The sequence below is a fragment of the Diadema antillarum genome, unplaced genomic scaffold, assembly GCF_040938485.1.
Source record: "Diadema antillarum isolate AM-2024a unplaced genomic scaffold, OU_Dant_1.0 seq00000523_RagTag, whole genome shotgun sequence".
In the NCBI taxonomy this organism is placed as follows: Eukaryota; Metazoa; Echinodermata; class Echinoidea; order Diadematoida; family Diadematidae; genus Diadema; species Diadema antillarum.
This window is the reverse complement of record NW_027271475.1, coordinates 593772-611526: the sequence shown is the minus strand read 5'-3', so window position 1 is coordinate 611526 and position 17755 is coordinate 593772. Positions and strand designations below refer to the sequence as shown.

At 39.0% G+C, this 17755-nt stretch overlaps 1 protein-coding gene across 1 annotated transcript; it reads left to right on the top strand.

The window, feature by feature from the left end:
- The first annotated feature begins 3360 nt into the window (after positions 1 to 3360).
- Positions 3361 to 17374, top strand: LOC139734354 (uncharacterized). The gene is made up of 4 exons (XM_071645146.1): positions 3361 to 3619; positions 8042 to 8326; positions 12452 to 12589; positions 17079 to 17374. The coding sequence occupies exons 1-4, from the start codon at positions 3556 to 3558 to the stop codon at positions 17372 to 17374; spliced, it is 783 nt and encodes a 260-aa protein (XP_071501247.1). The 5' UTR covers positions 3361 to 3555.
- Positions 17375 to 17755: the final 381 nt, after the last annotated feature.

Genomic DNA, 17755 nt, shown 5'->3' with positions numbered 1-17755 from the left:
CCCTGCCTATCCTACCCGGTAATCCAGTAAATGTCAATGCCTTTAACAAAAACTATTTTCGCTAAATGTGTATTTTCTTTTACTGTTCCGAAATTTCGGATTTCTCTTGATAGTACAGTATTGTAGTATAAAAGAAGTTTTAAGTTTGAATGACTTTACCATTGAACTAAAGACATTTTGAAGAAATGTTACATTTCACTTTTTGCAATATTTCTTTTAACCACAATCGTCTATCGTTTACCACAACTCCATGTAACACTTCTTTATTTTGAGGAGCTTATATCTCATGCCTCACGTGCCCTGGTTTTGACCCATCATCTTCCTCTTCCCTCTCGCTTTTCTCTGTCCATGTACCGTGAAGGTAGTCTATTCCTGTCATTCATTACTCACCTTTTCTCTTTCTCTCATTACAAGGGAGTTATCTCGTGTGTGTTCATGTGCAGTGCACTCCCGTTATGACGAAATGCTCAGGACCGGCAGTTGTTTTTGGTTTTTTTTTTTTCGTTTTAGCGAAATTTCGTTATAACCTAACAAATATAATATGCAATGTATAACGAAAAGAAGGAAACCACGCATAAATATATATATATATATATATATATATATATATATATATATATATAATACTATGTTTGTTGAATCATCATCCTACGCTGGAAAGCTATGTGAAATGGGAGAGTACCTTTTTAATTTCGTTTAAATATTACATTATTAAAAGAGGATAGTTGTTTGTGTTGTCACACATATTGTGTAGAAAATGACGGTGTAGGATTTGGTTACAGTTCGCTATTCCAAAGGTTCTTTTCTTACTTAAGTATGTTACTCCGAAGGCTCCTTATTCCGAAGTTTCGCCATTCCCGGGATTCCGATGGTTTGTTTATCTGAAGGTTCCGCATTTCCGAAAAATCATTATTCCGAAAGTTCATAATTTAGATTAAAATGATATATTGTTCATTTTCCGAAGGTTCGTTGATCTGAAAATGAAATGAGGTTCGTCATTCTGAAGGTTAATCATAAATCAAAAAATGAGAAAGGTTCACTAATCAGAAAGTCCGTTGTTCCGAAGGCTTTTTCATCCGAAAATGAAATAAGGATCGTTATTCCGAAGAAAGTTTGTTAATGGAAAAAATGAGAAAGGTTAGTTATTTCGAAGATTTATTTATCATCAGACGATTATAAGGATTGCAATTCTTAAGTTTTGTTAGTGCACTCATATTTTTCCACCATGGATTAACGATTCTTTTTGTAATGTTCCGATTAACGAACGTTTTGAATTCCTATCATTTTCGGACTAAAGAACCGTATAAGAATAAGAATAAGAACCATATTTTATTATCGGATTAATGAACCTTTGGAATAACGCCAAAATGTGCTTAATATTTCATTTCCGAACTATTACGGACATTTAGTTGTATCAGAATCTGTGTGTTTTGCATTAAAGGACTTCGGAACAATGAAACAAACCTTACTATATCTGAATTCAGATTATTGTATTACAATAATATTGCAAGTTCCCCTCGGAAACTGTGCGTGATACATAGCACGGAGTGAACATACAATGATGTGAAGCGTTCGCTCATGCATGCAGAGACGCTGTAAAAACGCTTGTTCCGCTACGCATTTTCGAATGCGATCCGCATTTCGTTGTAACGGAGCACATTTCTTTTGTTTTTCTTTGTCAGTGGCGCTCAGAAAAGACTTCGTGATAACAAAAATTTTGTTATAACCGTCTTCGTTATAAGCGAATTTTGTACCATAGACTTTAATGGCGATAATTTTGGGACCAGAAGTTTTGCTTCGTTGTAACGAAATTTCGTTATAACCGTGTTCGTTGTAACGGGAGTACATGGTATCTTTGTTTGTGTACTTCGTCTCTGTCTTAATTTGCTTTCTTTGCATTGTTTCATCAATTTTGTAACTGTTTTACTATCATACCGTTAACGCTCATTTCAGAATTTCCCTATTGCATCATTGGGCATTAACAACTAGTATATCAAGGATGCGGGAAGAGATTGTCACATCCTTGGTATGATCACCGCAGAGCATTACCTCCCCGTGACAATTACTCCTTATTTAAAATTAGGCTCCAAACAATCACCCCTCTTGCAATAACCCCCTCCCCCGAGAATTACGTCTCTCATTGTCATTTTCGAACAACGTTTGCTATTTGAATTGAAAAAAAAAACAAAATTTTTTCATATCGTCTGGTTTTGGTCGAGACCTAACTTCAGGTTTTTAACATCTTTTGGGTGAGATAATTAGAAACCCCTTACGAAATATTAAAGAGCATGTTATTCCAAGAAGGATTCAAGTTTTTGTGAAAAAAAATAGTCTTAAAATGGCCGGGATAAAACAGAGCAGCCCTAGTGTAAAAAGGATTCTGTCAACTACAACTCTCTAGATCTATTCAAAAAGAGGTGCAGGACAAAAGACTTCGTTAACAACTAGGGGTGATTTGTAAAAAGAAAAAAAGAAAGATATACCGTTAAACTCGTAATATTTTACTCTTTCTAATCAGACTAGCTTATATTTGAACTGGATTTCCCTTTAAAGAGTCGAGAACATTTAATTTGAAAAATAGCACAATTCTACTTGTATGTAAAATAAGCTGTAATTTTACTTAAATGACAGATTAGGGCACCGTTTGATAAAAGTAGCCAGTTATGACATCTTGTTAGTCTCTAATAATTTCAATAAAACCGTGGGTTCTGCTTGATTGATAAGCTCGAATCACTGACTTGTTACCATGGACCTGCTTTGATCAACCTACAACGATTTTGAATTAGATGCTGAATTCAAAAACTGTGCCATTTTTGCACGTACACCCTCTTTGTTGTCCCTATATGTTTGCCGTGGTATCAAATTATGTGATGTACAGGGCCCCATTTCAGACAAAGTTGTTGATATGATAGCGACTCTTGCTGGAATGGCAATAGTCATAATAACGACAAGAATCCAGCTTCCTGATTGGCTGTTGCTATTGGAAGTTGCCATTCCAGCAAGAGTTGCCATCCTATGGGACCCATAGATGTAGTCCTCACAAGAAACAAGAGAAACCTGTGTGACACCTCGATCATACAAGAAGAAGTGATGCGAAACTTAGAGACAAATGAAAATGTTCTGCTGGTTACTCATTTCATTGCATTTTTCTTCTGCTTAAGCCCTAACAACTAAAAAAAAAAAATGGGAAAAAAATCAATCTTATGCGCCACATCATTCTGAGCGTGTGCGATATTACTGTCATATATCAGACGCGAGCATTATCCATTGTCATCTGAAACGCATATATCATGATGCATGTTAAAATCTGATACATAATCTAATCCAAATGTGAATATCGCTGCCCCCAGTAACATGCGGTCGTGAATGATTTTCAGGCCTGCCTCATTTCAGTGAACGGCTCAACTAGTTGAATGTCGTTGCAGCGATCGAGTGAGATTTCTTGTGTGGAGAAGAGACACATTTACCTCTGCCGCGTCTTCACGCTAGTCATTACTATTTCATAAAAGCAGGATAAAACTTTTGACTTCACGTTTGTAGGAGCTAACACAGATCATGTTGAAGAAACTACCGGTTCTTTTCAACACGATTCTCCTAATGTACCTGCTAAAGCAGACAGGTAGGCTTCTTTTTTTTTATCGCTACTTGTTTTCGTTATCATGCTGTCAAAGTGGCAATGTTTTATCATCCCTTTGCTTGTGGTTGCTTTTTGTGTCAACTTCTGATTTTAGTTAGGTGATCCGAGTATCCTCTCAGATCACCTTCTGTTATCTGTACTGATTCTTTATTTTTATTCTTTATTTCTCCCCAAAAGTTGTGCAGAGGTTAGCTTACGTAGTCCTCGTGCCTATCAATGTCAAAATTATACCGTATATGTATCATGTCCCAAAGACGACAGATCTGATAATTTCGTGTTTGTTTCTGTTTTGCATTTTGTATGATCAAAAGTTACTGCTACAGTGAGGTGTGAAATCGATGTCCGCTGAAATCTTACAATATTATTACATATCGATATAGCATGCAGTCGCTATTAATATGCCGATAAACATTATTTCACATCAGAATTTGTTTCACCATCACATCTGACGGTATGTGAAACACAGGTACATGTCTGTATTTGAATAATAACGACTACATGGGGTCATCCCACGACCTCGACACTAGACAAGAAAGTCCCTTGAGTTCGACAATGGGCATTTCCCACGAGCTTCACACTATAGGCAAATAAGGCCTACAAGCTCGATACTAGGCCAAAAAAGACCCACGAGACCGACACTACGTACATTAAGTCTCTTGATGTAATGTCGGTCTCCTGTCGGTTTGTACCTGTCGTCGAGCTCTTGGGCCCCTGATAGATAGTGGTTGGGGCTCATCATTTTACATCCATTCGATCACTACTTCGTTTTTCTGATGAATCATAATGAATTTCCTGAATTTTAGCGAGATGGTAAAAGAAGCATCGAACACTGTTGATAGGGTTTGTCTGTTACAAAAGAAGGCACCTCGGATTTTGTAATTCCGCTCCATCCTCGCATATAAAGGGCCTACAACTGCTTTGTTTATTGATAACATCATTGATAATGATTGTATCTGTTTTACATTGATATAGCTGATTCTGGGTGCATGCACTGGTCGGGGAGGAAGGTCTCGAGCCTCGGTGATTAAGTTTGCCTTTTCCTCCCCTGGCAACCAGCAGCATGCACCTGGAACCACCACAATTTTAACATCATGTATTTACGATTTTCTGTTTGTATTTTATGTCAGCTTGTATTGTGTATTGTATATTGAATTGCCGAATAAATAATAATAATAATAATAATAATAATAATAATAATAATAATAAAAATAATAATAACAAGCTTCTAAAATCTAAAAGTTGGTCTGTATCTCAGATAGGACAGCATAACAAATATTATGATAACTCCCTCCTATTTATTTATTATTTTGTGGACATATCCTGAGCATCCATGCAAAGAGTGCCAGTTATCCTTGCTAAGCGCCGCAATACCTCAGCAGTAATTCATCTCCCAAGAGACGAGGACTCCCTTTTAATATGGAAATTGAAATAAGTGTTCTTAAATTGAATTCGTTTAAGAATAAAGTTGTTCCTTTGGAAGTCTTATGCGGCAACAGAAAGAAATTATTTTCTTTCTCTGAAAGGAATTGTACAGTTTCGGTTGAGACCTAACTTTAGATTTCTAACATTTTTGGTGAGATAATGAGAAACTTTTAATGAAATATGAAAGAGCATGCAATTTTGATGATAAACCGGCCCCGAAATGGCTGAAATATCCAAAAAGAGCGATCCTAATAAAAGTTGGGACCCAGCTTTTACTACGATAGCTTTGTCTTAGTCTGTTTTTTGGTGCCTCAGCCGTACCAAATCGACCTTCATCAAACAAACTTTGAATGCCTCCTATACAGAATGGTATCCGCTGTACTGTTTTATAAGTGGTTTTCTGGTAGTGGTATCTCGAAAAAAAGTTAAAAGCCAAATTCTCGTGTCTACAGATACTAAACTATCCCTTTATGTGTCTTGTATATATCATAAGCACGGCATTATTGCTTTTTCCACTCAGAATGCGTCCCATTATGTATATAAGGCATACCAAATCACATCCCGTTTTCATTTTCTACTGTCCATGCTCTAATACTGCTTCAATTGCTATGAGGGGATATTAGCTGATATTTATGGTCATTTCCGTTGCAATCAGGTTACTTTCCTGTGCCACTTTTGAATTCTCGCTCTTCGTTGTACTCCTCTTCTGAATAATCGTCCTCAGTTCCCGTGGGCTTTGACCATGCATTAATGCTGGCTTTGATCTCCTTATAAATGGATCTACTACACAATGGACTATCTAATGAACGGAGGTCTTTCGATCCCATCATCACCACCGCCAACTAATTATGTGCATCTTCATGAGTACATTCAGGTGCCTGGATAATGACGATTGTGCAATAGTGCATAAACAAAAGTACTATTTCCCTCATTTTGGTCATGTTTCGCTGATGTGCCTTTTTTTTCAGACGGAAAAGGCATGCACATCAGCGAAACATTGTATTCATTATGTTGACTGTTATATTTGTTAGTCATTGGTTTGTATGCTGTATATTCTTTATTGTACAGCGCATAGAGAAGCATGTGCTTATTATGCGCTTTTAATGTAGTATTATTATCATCATTAATTGATATACCTGTTCTCTATAAAATTACCGTCCCTTTTTGCTCTGGAATAAAATGCAGAAGCTGTGCAGTAGGATGGACCCAACATACATGGACATTCATCGTATCGTTAATTAATTCATGTACCTGTACATCTCAGCAGCGCCACAAAAGACATTAATTAGCGTTCTTAAATGCTTTGATCCCATGATCGTCACGGCCAATAAGCCGGCCCGAGAAGAACAAGCGAAGACGGAAATTCGACAAATCTAAGACTATATGCGCAGAAGAAAATAACTCTCAAAAAATAGGTAAAGTGAATGCGCAGTTGTGGTGTATGTTAGGAAATCACACCTTAAACAATTTCGCTTGGGCAGTTTTTAGGAGAAAGCTAACATTTTTGCAGAATGATTGTCATTTAAATCGTGATCTCAGTATTTCACTTTTTCGCAGCTTATTCCAGAGCAAAAAGGGACGGTAATGATAGAGAACAGGTATATCTTGCCATTAAGCAAGGTCTTAATGCGTGTGCGAAAATGTGCGAATTAGCAATTACCCATCTTTTGACAAAAAATTTGTCATGATCTCAGGTTTGCTGCTCCTCATCATCTGTATTTATTCAAAGACATTTCCGTCTAAAAAAAGCACATCAGCGAAACAAGACTGGAATGAGGGAAAAGATTCTTTTGTCAGTGACGATACATGATCACACAATCGTTATTGTCCAGACACCTGAATGTAATCATTAAGATGCACATAATCAGGTGTCGGCGACGATCATTACATGAAAGAAAGACTGCCGTGAACAGTCCATGTATATTAGGTCCATGGTCTGATCGAGCAGTATCTGTATATACAGGACGCACCCGGGACTCCCGTCGCCCTTCTATTCTCTGCATTCGGAGTGCCCATAAAACGATTCGGCTTCCTTGTTGTGTTATGTCATGTTATGTTTTGGGTTTGTTTGATTAATGTTTGTCTAGTTATTTTCTTTGTTGGTCCAGTTTGTTTTGTTTTGTTTTGTTTTTTCTTCTTCTTTTTTTGTTTTGCTTCTATAATACCCAATCAATCAATCTGAATGAATTTCTTAGGAATCCATGTTTTGCAAATATGCACCATTCCATCTTTAACGAAGTGTAAAAAAAAATGGAAAGCAGACTCCCTGCCCCCCCCCCCCCAAAAAAAAATACGGGCTACTAAAGACAGGGATAAGTGAGCTGCTCTCCATTGTTTGTAGTCCTTATTCAGCAAACAACATCTCATTTGACACGCCCCTTCGAACCTTTGAATTCTGACTATGTATATCGTTATTTTTTTTCCATGTCGTAAGAATAGGAGGGAATAGTGTAATATAAAACATTCACAGAATGCTAGAAAATTGAGCAATAGTGATGGTATCGGGCGGAAAACAATTCTTTGCAGGAAGCCGAGGTGAGATGCAGGCTGTAGTGATCACACGATCGTTGTGTAAGGTCATGTGACCAGTTACTAGTACTCGCTGCCCAGAAAGCTGACGCCTCGACCGTCCTTTAAGTCCAACAAAGAAATATTCTAGCGTCTGTTCTTTCTCTCTCTTTACCCTCTCCCTCCCTCTCTCTCTCTCTCTCTCTCCCCCCCCCCCCCTCTCTCTCTCTCTTTCTCTCTCTTTGTATGGGTTGATAAAGTCTGATAAGGTTTCTGCTATGTTGGAAAAGCATCATTTCAATTTGCCGCATTGGATTGTTTTATAGTATTTGAGAAGATAGCATTATAGTATCAGTAGAGTGCCAGTAATGTCCACATGAGCAGTTCTTACTGAGAGAAGAGTATGATAGGTCTAATTGTTGACATTAAAACCTTCAAACAACACATTACTTTCAATGTTGGTTTATTTTAAAGACGCAGGTGGTGCGTGTCCCGATGGATGGGAAAGCATAGGCATGGGATGCTACAAGTATGTTTCCAGCTCCTACGTGAATTATGACGGAGCCGTGACAGCCTGTAGTGCCATAGGGGGTTACCTGTGGGTGAACAACAACTACGAGGAGACATCAGCAGTACTGTCGTCAGATTACGTTAGAGCCGGTAAGCAAGTCTATGAATACATCTGGATTGGCTGTACAGACCGAGAGGTGGAAGGAACCTTCAAGTGTGAGGATGGATCGCAATTTCAAGGAGCTGACGGTAAGAAATAAAAAGCATGTCTGTTAGGATTTTTAGGAAAGAGCAGCTCATATCGTAAAATCAACAGTGCACTATTTAAAAAAAGAGAAGAATGTTAGGGTTGCCTTCATAATGTCTATTACCCACACACTGGTTGGACATTTTTACAAGAAAATGTTGTAATTTTTAATGTGAAAGATTTGTTATGTCAGTTTTATTGCATAATAAGCAAATATCTGTGAGTAGTGTCAAATACTATAGTACAGTGATTAACTGGAATGGCGCTTTAACACTCGCAGGTTTCAATATGATGCTCATGAAATGAATTACGTGTGACTTGAGGAAAAAGGTACGATATTATGATTTAGGTATGAATGACGCATTAACAAAAGCAATCTTTCTTTTTCTGTCTTTTTATTGCGAAAATTCTACATTTTATGTGGAGTCTGTATATAGGGTGACAGCGTATCATTGTAATAGTTCTGGCTGCGAATGTGCTCGTAAGGAGTTAAAGTAAACCTCAAACTTTTCTGTTTGGATTTCCCTTACATTCAGATAGCAGGTCACATGTTAGTTTCTAAGTTTCATCAATGACGGAATGTTTTAACGTGCACTGCACACAGGCAATTTTCTTTCTTTTTTGGTTACTTTGAGACATTTTTATAACTGACATCAGATTTTGTGCGCACATGTCCGTAAAGACTTCTACATGATAATGATCTGCGTTTACGTTGTCTTTTTATTTCTGTGATTTTTTTCTAAATATTCTTCGTTTGTACGGTCCAATCCTTCTTTGTCCTGCAGATATTTTACACAATGATGATATTGACATGAAACAGTATTGCATAGCGGATTTTGTTGTTGTTGCTGCTGTTGTTGTTGTTGTTGATGTGTTTCGAAACGCTTTGAAGTTCAAGATATATCAAGAAAACAATTGAAAGTGAAAAGGAATGCGTCAGTCCAGAGCAAAGTTGGCGTGGTCTTTATCAACTGCCTCGTATTTTCTGCAGGTATACGGTGCAACGGACCGTTAAGTGAAATTTCTGCAAATTGTAGAAGGGACTACTGAAGAAAGTAAAAATCCAAAACATGATTTAGGTTTTCACAAGATACATTTCGAACAGCAGAAATAGAAATGAATGCAGTATAATGGAGTATATTCAGGTCTTCGAAAACGGTTATTCAAGCGACGTGTAATTGACTGATCATTTCACTTCGATTGAGAGGAGAAATATCTCTGTACAATCAATTACGTAGTAATAACTTACTATACGCATTATGCGGCTTACGCTTGTCGCAGGTTCATTCACCGTCTTTGTTTCGACTCATCGTACGATATCCTTACACTCCACTTCCGTCGAGCTATTTTAGAGAACAAAAATAATAGAAAATAAATGTGACAAAAGCACAGAAAAAATCCAAGGGACTATAGATGGGGAAGAGGAACCAGGGCAATCTGGAAGAGGGAGGGGGAGGGATAGAGGCAAGGAAACCCCAATAATCATTTTCTCCCCTTGAAAGAAGAAACATGTATCATGATCTTCTATCTGAAATTCCGGGGAAGCCCTAGTCCAGTTCTGGACCCTTTTTATCGATTCTTTTTTCGCCGACTATATGCGTTAGGCCGTGTGATAGCGCGATCCCGAGAACTAGAACTAAGGAAGTCCATGCAGAGAAGAACTCGGCTAGCAACATTAATTTGGGGACAATGAAGACAGGGACAATCACTTTGGGACTGATGAGAGAAAAGCTAAAAGTTGGGGTTGTTATGTAAACACACATTACTATGGTTTTGTATGTTTAAAATCTATTTAGGCCTATTGAATGAAGAAATAATCAATGAAAAGAGATGGGAGAATGAAAATATAGAATTAAATAAGAGATTGAACCAGAGTAAAAACATAGTAGCACGCAAAGATATTTTGAATCATTCTAATCTAGGAGTGACTACAGATTTGTGGTGGGTTTTTTTTTTCATCTTGGGTTTTCCTCCCTTTTATATGACTTCCCAATTTATACCTGCTTTTATTTGTGGCTTCACATAGGTGAAGTTGATAGTTTAATCTGTGTTCAAGTCTAATTTAAGCTTAATTTCATTCTCAAAGTTTTTACTTCGAGTTTCATCTTGATTAATAATTAGACTTGTATAGCGCATTTTTATAACAAATAAATGCTCCCTATGCGCTCCCTATGCGCTATTTAACACCCATGGTGTTAAATCTAACACCGATGTTTTTACAGTGTACAGTCACATGAATATAAATAAATACCCAGGACGCTCGTGGGAAATTTCCGGCAGATACCGGCTGGCCGCCGAAGGTACACCTATACGGGACACTGGCAGAAGACCCATCGATCACCGGCCGGTCGCCGAGCGATTTCGTAAAAATCGGCCGGTGGCCGGTAAGAGATCGTCCAATTACCGGTGGGGCATTACCCAGTGACTGCTCGGACTCTGCGCTGAGAAAATCCCTATATTTCGCACCGCTCGGGCATCGCCGGCGTTTTAAAGCCCGCTCGACATCTCCAAAAATCGCAGCACCAAAATTTCAGCGGCGGCCGAGCAGGCTGCAAATCGGTCGGTTGCCGCTCTGAGTTGTGACCGTAGCCTAGGGGAGGGGGAATCTGCACGTGTTTTGCAGTAATTATTGCAATACTGGTAGAGTCACAGGACTTCCATTCCCTGAATTGAAGTATCCACCCATGTAATTAAATGTATGTGAATATGCATGCATAGGAGTATACCTCTCAAATAGCAGGGGTTGCGAAATTGGGGACGGGGTACGGATCACTCAAACTCTCTTAAAAATGCTGCAAAAATTACGAAGAAAATAATCATATAATATAAAAAGAACAAGATATATCATTTACGTCCCTAATTCTTTTTTTTTTGGGGGGGGGTGAGTGCGAGCTTCGACAAGTCATGTAATTTCCAATTTCGAACTATAATGGTTAATATTTGTAATCAGAATATCTTTAAAGATGTATAACAAGCAAAGACAAGTTAAGTCATACTCAGTGTATTGTGAGACAAACAGCAGAAGGACACAGTCTGCAACAAAACAATTTTCAACTGACTGCGAAACTTGTCAACCAAACAAAAATAATGTAGGGTTCAGTTTAGAAATGCTATGGACAAAATTCATTCCACTTATAACTAAATCAGGATTTGATTTGATTCGAATCGAATCGATTCGATTTGATTTGATTTGATTTGATTTGATATATTTCTGCAATATCATTGCACGTGTACACTCATTACTGATAGTATATCCATACATATGCATACAAACATTGTCTACGGTGTTATCATAAAAAAAAGTGTGTTCACGGTATACAAAAACTAATCGACAGAAGGGCTACGTCAAGCCTAGCTTGATTTTATACATGATATATTCTACAAACATAGGAAAAAACAGAGGGGAAGAGTGACTTGCGTATAAGAGAGATATTTAAGATATAACAAGAAAGGAGAGGAGGAAGGGAGGGGTTTGACTGCTTTCAGAAAAAAAAAAATCGCCTATTATTGTTCACACAAAGTATCACCTGGATTACAGTTCAGCATACTGTAGCCTGGTTTTTTTTCTTTTGTTTTTTTTTTCCTATGTTTTGTATGCCAGGTCATCTCTATGGTCGGTTATAATTATGGTTTCGTAAGGGAAAGTGCAAGAAGGAAGTTTATGTACAGCACACTATCTGGAGAGCAGCATTACTTTCACAGCTTTTTAAAAAGAATACATAGACTATAACATTTCGAATATCACATGGAAGAGAGTTCCAGATGATATCGGGTCCGGTGTGTCTGATAGATTTCAGGGCCATCACCGTTTTAGTGTTACATACATGTATTACGAAATTTTGCACGGTGAGGCCTTTTAATCGGGGATGTGTGCGGGAAAGGAATAATCTCAGTATTAAACGATCTCAATTAAAGCGAACTGACAAAACAAGTCAAACGAATATAACGAAAGCAAAATATAGCAACAAGAAAGTGAAGTGAAGTTAGCACATGATAACGTTATCAAAACACGTGTGTGTGTGTGTGTGTGTGTGTGTGTGTTTTGTTCCATGCATGTTTTCTGTGCTCTCTATAGCTGTGGTTTTAGTCTGTTATTCAATGTTTCATCGTAATTTTCTCATTGATAGTTGTTTGGAGTGGAGGATGGAACTCCGACACAAGTCGAAATTGCGCTAACAGGTCTCCTGCTTTTCCTTCGCAAGCTGCAGTTAACATTCCGTGTATGCCTCCGCCAAGCACTGGGTACACCTACGCTCTCTGTGAAAGTAAGTGCAGAAATTAGTTGTCATTGGTTCATGTAGCACACAAGAAGACTTTGCAAATAGATTCACACCCTCTTCATGAGTCCTGAAACTACGAGACATACAGAACAGTTATAGCAGTAATGATTATGATGATACTACAATCAATGATCATAATAATTATGATAATGATAACGATCAAATAACCCTGCAAAAATGTTATATGGTAGAATGTTTTGTGATACAACAGACCTACACATAATGAATCAAATATGATATCTTGAAAATTTTGAAGTCACTGCTCCCGAAGGTAAACAGGACCTTTAAGAACTTTAAGAACTGCAAAGAACATCTGGCAGCTTAAAAACATGCAAATTCTTCGAAAACAACAGAAGGAAACATTTATATAATATTGACTGGCCCTGAGGGAGGTACCAGAAAATATTGCCCAAACTGAAAGCATATTGCCCGAGTCGAAGACGAGGGCAATATGTTTTCAGTGCGGGCAATATTTATCTGGTACCTCCCGAAAGAAAGGCCAGTCAATATCATAATTATTACCTATCCCCCTAGGTAAATTAAGAAAATATGTAAATACGGCTATACACTATATATGATACAGATCAAGCCACATTTGACTACCTGTAGACTATCAAGATGTTGAATAATTGCAAAATTGTTCATCAATGTATATCATTCAACTCCAATTCAAAGATACCTGTAGGTGTAACAGGCAAACTTCAAACTTCTGAACGTTCTTACACTTTATTTTTACTTCTCTGTTAAAAGTTTGAGAGTTGTAAAACTGGTGGTAACTGTGCAATTACTGATCACAAATGGACTAGCATTGCCTAGTGCTGCTGTAAGTGGTCGACCTTGTATGAGTTAATTTATCAGCGTTCTTCTACAGCCCCCGTCACACCAAGGAGGTACTAGGCATGTACCTCCTTGGTCACACTAGAGCGGATCGAGCCAACGAATGCCCAGCGGATCCGAAAATTTGGAGATACGCTCACATCCGTTGCTCGTCGTTCGTGATCCGCTTGACGTTCGTTGTATCCGCTAGCTGTTCGCAGAGATTCGCAGAGATCCGCCGGAGCCAAATTTTGATTTTGGACATGTCCAAAATCTTGAGCGGATGATGAACGGAATGACAATCCGCTCTGAGTTCGCTTAGCATCCGCTGATTGAAAGTTTTGGTCGCTCTGCATTCGTTTCTCATTCGTCTGCCGTTCGTCCAAATTCGCCAGGCAAATCTGCACAGCAACACACGTTAATCAAACGTAAATAAAAAATAGATATTCATATATAACACACATAATAATAACAATGATAATTATGATTATAAGCAAAAAAAAGGGGGGTCTTATTTGCCCAGGGTAGCCTCTTCAGTGTTGTCACTGCTCTACCAGAGGGCCCTGCCATTATTATTACACCAGCGTTGCCAGGTACCCACTTATACACCTGGGTCGAGAAGGACATCGTGGGTAAAAAAAAATCTTGTCCAAGGATGTAAGCACTGGGCGGAATTCGAACCCGGGTCCTTGGTTCGGGAGTCGGATCCACTATGCCACAGCCCCCTACATGACGTTTCATTATACGTATCCTGGCATTAAGTAATAAGAGAACATTATTCTAAACCACTGCTGTAAAAGTCAACTTGTAGTAAATGGAAGTCTCTGAATGGAAATTGGAAATTGTGAAAGTTCGACTCCAGTTGGAGGCACCAGACGCAGTGGAGGATGTTGGACTACCAACATCATCGTCACGTGATCATCAGAAGGAAGTACACTTTTAGGAGAATCTTGAATGAGTGACATCAGAAGTACTTGGTGGTTACTTCTGCTTCCTTCTTCTTGGGGCCATTTTCACAGTCACAACTATCTAAAAAAAGAAGAGTGAAAATGTTCAATCTTAAGGAAGTGAATCACAGAAAAGAGTGAATTTCGAGTGAAATTGGAGTGACTTTGGAGTAAAAATTTTCATTTTTCACTAATTTTGGAGTGACCTCAGGGATCACTCCAAAATCTTCGAGTGATCCCTGAGGTCATTCCAGAATTAGTGAAAATGAACATTTTCACTCCAAAGTCACTCCAATTTCACTCGAAACTCACTCTTTTCTGTTATCTACTCCTTCATGAGTGAACATTTTTACTCTTCTAGAGAGACAACATTACTTGACACTGTCACTGCTCAAAATGATTTGGTAAAGTGTGTGTCATCCGAGATCCGTCACGTGATTGCGGCAGTATCGCTCTGCATATGTTGGGCATTCGCTGCTCATTCGCTTTGTCCGCTCAGCATCCGTTGGATGGACTGTACGCTTTCGCTTTCATTCGTTACTGTATCCGCTCGTTACACGGTTAGCATATGCTCATCATTCGTTAGGCGAACGTTAGGCGAACGTTCGAAAACCACATTTTGAGCGTGTTTCTACTGAGCGACGAAAATTCGAGGTGATGCCAGCCGATGTGTGGTGATACCGGCCGATGCCGGCCGATACCAGCCGATGCGTGGTGACACCTCGAATTTTTCCTCAGTAGAAACAGATCTGGTAGTGGCCGATGCCGGCTGATGCGAGGTGCTCCGTCGTCCATCTATTGAGGTGGTCGATGCGTGGTGACGCGAAGGACGATTCTCAGTAGAAACACACCGGGTAGCGAAATTCGTGGTGTATCGGACGTCTAGAATTTCTCCCCGCGCTTTTCAATCGGTTCATCGCACACATGTGTACAAAATACGTGTGTACACACAGCGATCGACCGTGTTCGCATCATGCTTTGTTGGTACCAACTCGCTTGTGTATGTGTTATAGGCCATACGTTACGTTACATGTGAATTGTGGCATTCATCGCCTATTGTTCGCGTGATTAACAGCCTAACTTATTGCATTACTAAGCCCTCATCACTTACTTGATTTTACACCGCGTTATTTCATTTTATATTGTCTCGAATCGCGAGAGTACCACATTAGTATGTCGCAGTCTTGAGAAAATCTCAACTGGACCCTCGATCTCCAAAGATTTCTCATCAGTCAGTGGCAGGATACCAGTATGTTAGTTCGGGGTATCGTTGGATGGGAAGACGAAGAGAAATGGCTAATCAAAAAATAGCCGACGCAGTTGTAGCAAAGCAGGCAGTGCGCGCGTGACCCAAATCTGTGACTTAAAAATACCTGACTTCCGGAATCGCCGCATTTGCACGTCACCTTTGCATCACCTCGTATTTCATCGCTCAGTAGAAACAGCTCGAGTGGTCATAAAATACGAGGTGCTGCGTTGGACAAAATTCGTGACGATGCCAGGGATGTGAGGTGCTCTCAGTAGAAACACGCTCATTGCTTGCGAATTCGAGCGGATTCGAGCGTATCTGGACTTTGCCAAATTTTGCCCATCCGCTAGGCATTCGCTGATTTATCGCTGTAGTGTGACGGGGCCTGACGTCCTGGAATGTTTTCTTTTCGTGGTCGATCGGAATGTTTATGTTTAAAGTAGGGAGGTGGGGAGAGAGATTCCACTCTTTCTCTTCCCACCTCCCCAAACCGGAAGATTGCACTGTTTGCACATACTGTTACTGCTATACCAGGGAGGACTGGTGAGAGGAAACACCTCCCTGGTTATACGCAGCGACGTGGCGAAAAGCATATTGACTACTGACCTTTAAACCTGCAAAATAACAATCCTGACCTTTAACCCTGCAAAATAACAACCGGAATTGCCTCGCAAAACTCCCTCGTATAGGTAACAATTTTTGGTGTTGGTGTAACATGGTGATAGCCTAAGGTAAAATAAGAAAACGAAAGATGGCTCTAACCCCAGCACTTTTAGTCTAACACCAATTTTGTTCTTGACATCATGTTTAGTCATTGTTTATCAGGCGATATATCGCTCAGAACAAGCTGTTATCGCTACCTGTCTTCGTCAGAAAATAATGTTTGCAGCTCATGTTTCCTAATTGATTTGGGGAAACTTCTCCAACTGCACAACTGTTACAGATAGCTTATCGACAGTTCTTACACATTGTTTAAAATTCAGTGGCCAAAGTGTTTGCGTTTCATTTGTTTGTTTGTTTGTTTGTTTGTTTGTTTGTTTGTTTGTTTGTTGTCGGTTTTGAGCAATTGGTCCTACCTCAGTTAATCGTTTACTTTAATTTTCATCAAAATAGAAAAAAAAAAACATGTGAAAATAAATAACTTCTCTTGATAACCAACAGGTGAAAGAATACATTTTGTTTTTCTCCCAATTGATTGAAACAGAATAGAGTGGCCCATATGATGAGTGACATGCTTCTATTTGTCACATTGTTATTGTCACCTTAAGTATTTCAAAATAATGTCAAAATGTAATGTTTACCTATTATGTATTGCACAAAAATAGCTTAATTCCCAGAAAGACTAAAAACAAAATAACTGAAAGATTGATGCGCTCTTCACAAACCGAAAATTGCCATATTCTAGTTGAACCAAACCAAAATTTTTCTTTCTTTACTCCATGTTTACCCCCCCCCCCCCCAGCTGCTCCTCTGCCTCCATCCCGAATGAGATCCGGTCTATATTCGTTGGTGAAGGACGAGTTTGGTGTACCAACAAAGGATCGATGCTTACGAGGAAGTGTGGTGGTGACCATTACTGTGAAGAGCAAGATTCAATGCGCAAGAGAATGTGTGAAGAATTCCGAATGTTCTTCGTTCAACTATAAAGTGGATGTATGCGAGTTGAACAGCGGTACGAAAGACGATGCGCCTGGAAATTTTGAGGTTGATCCAGGATGCAGCTATTACGAGCCTGTGTATCAAAATGACGAATTGTAGCTTCTACTTTTTAGTAATATAGCTGCTCGAATTCATTGCTGACATTGACGTCTGCTCATTGAGGTGAACGGGCGGATCTAATGTTAGAAAATTTCGATTTTCACGCAGACGCGTTCTGACTTTCTTTTCTCTTTCGAGAGAAAATTTGCAAACAAAAACTGCGATTTTATATGTCGCATGTTGCATGGCCTATTTCGTTTCGAAATTAGTCATTTCGTAACAAAATGACAGCAAAATGTTGTCATTTCGCAACGAATTAATGTTCTTATTTTCGTAACGAAATTTTGTCATTTCGTAACGAATTGATGTGATCGTTGTTGAGCATCGCGATCAGTATCAATTCAGGCCGAATACACGAACTTCGGTGGTACAATTGAAACC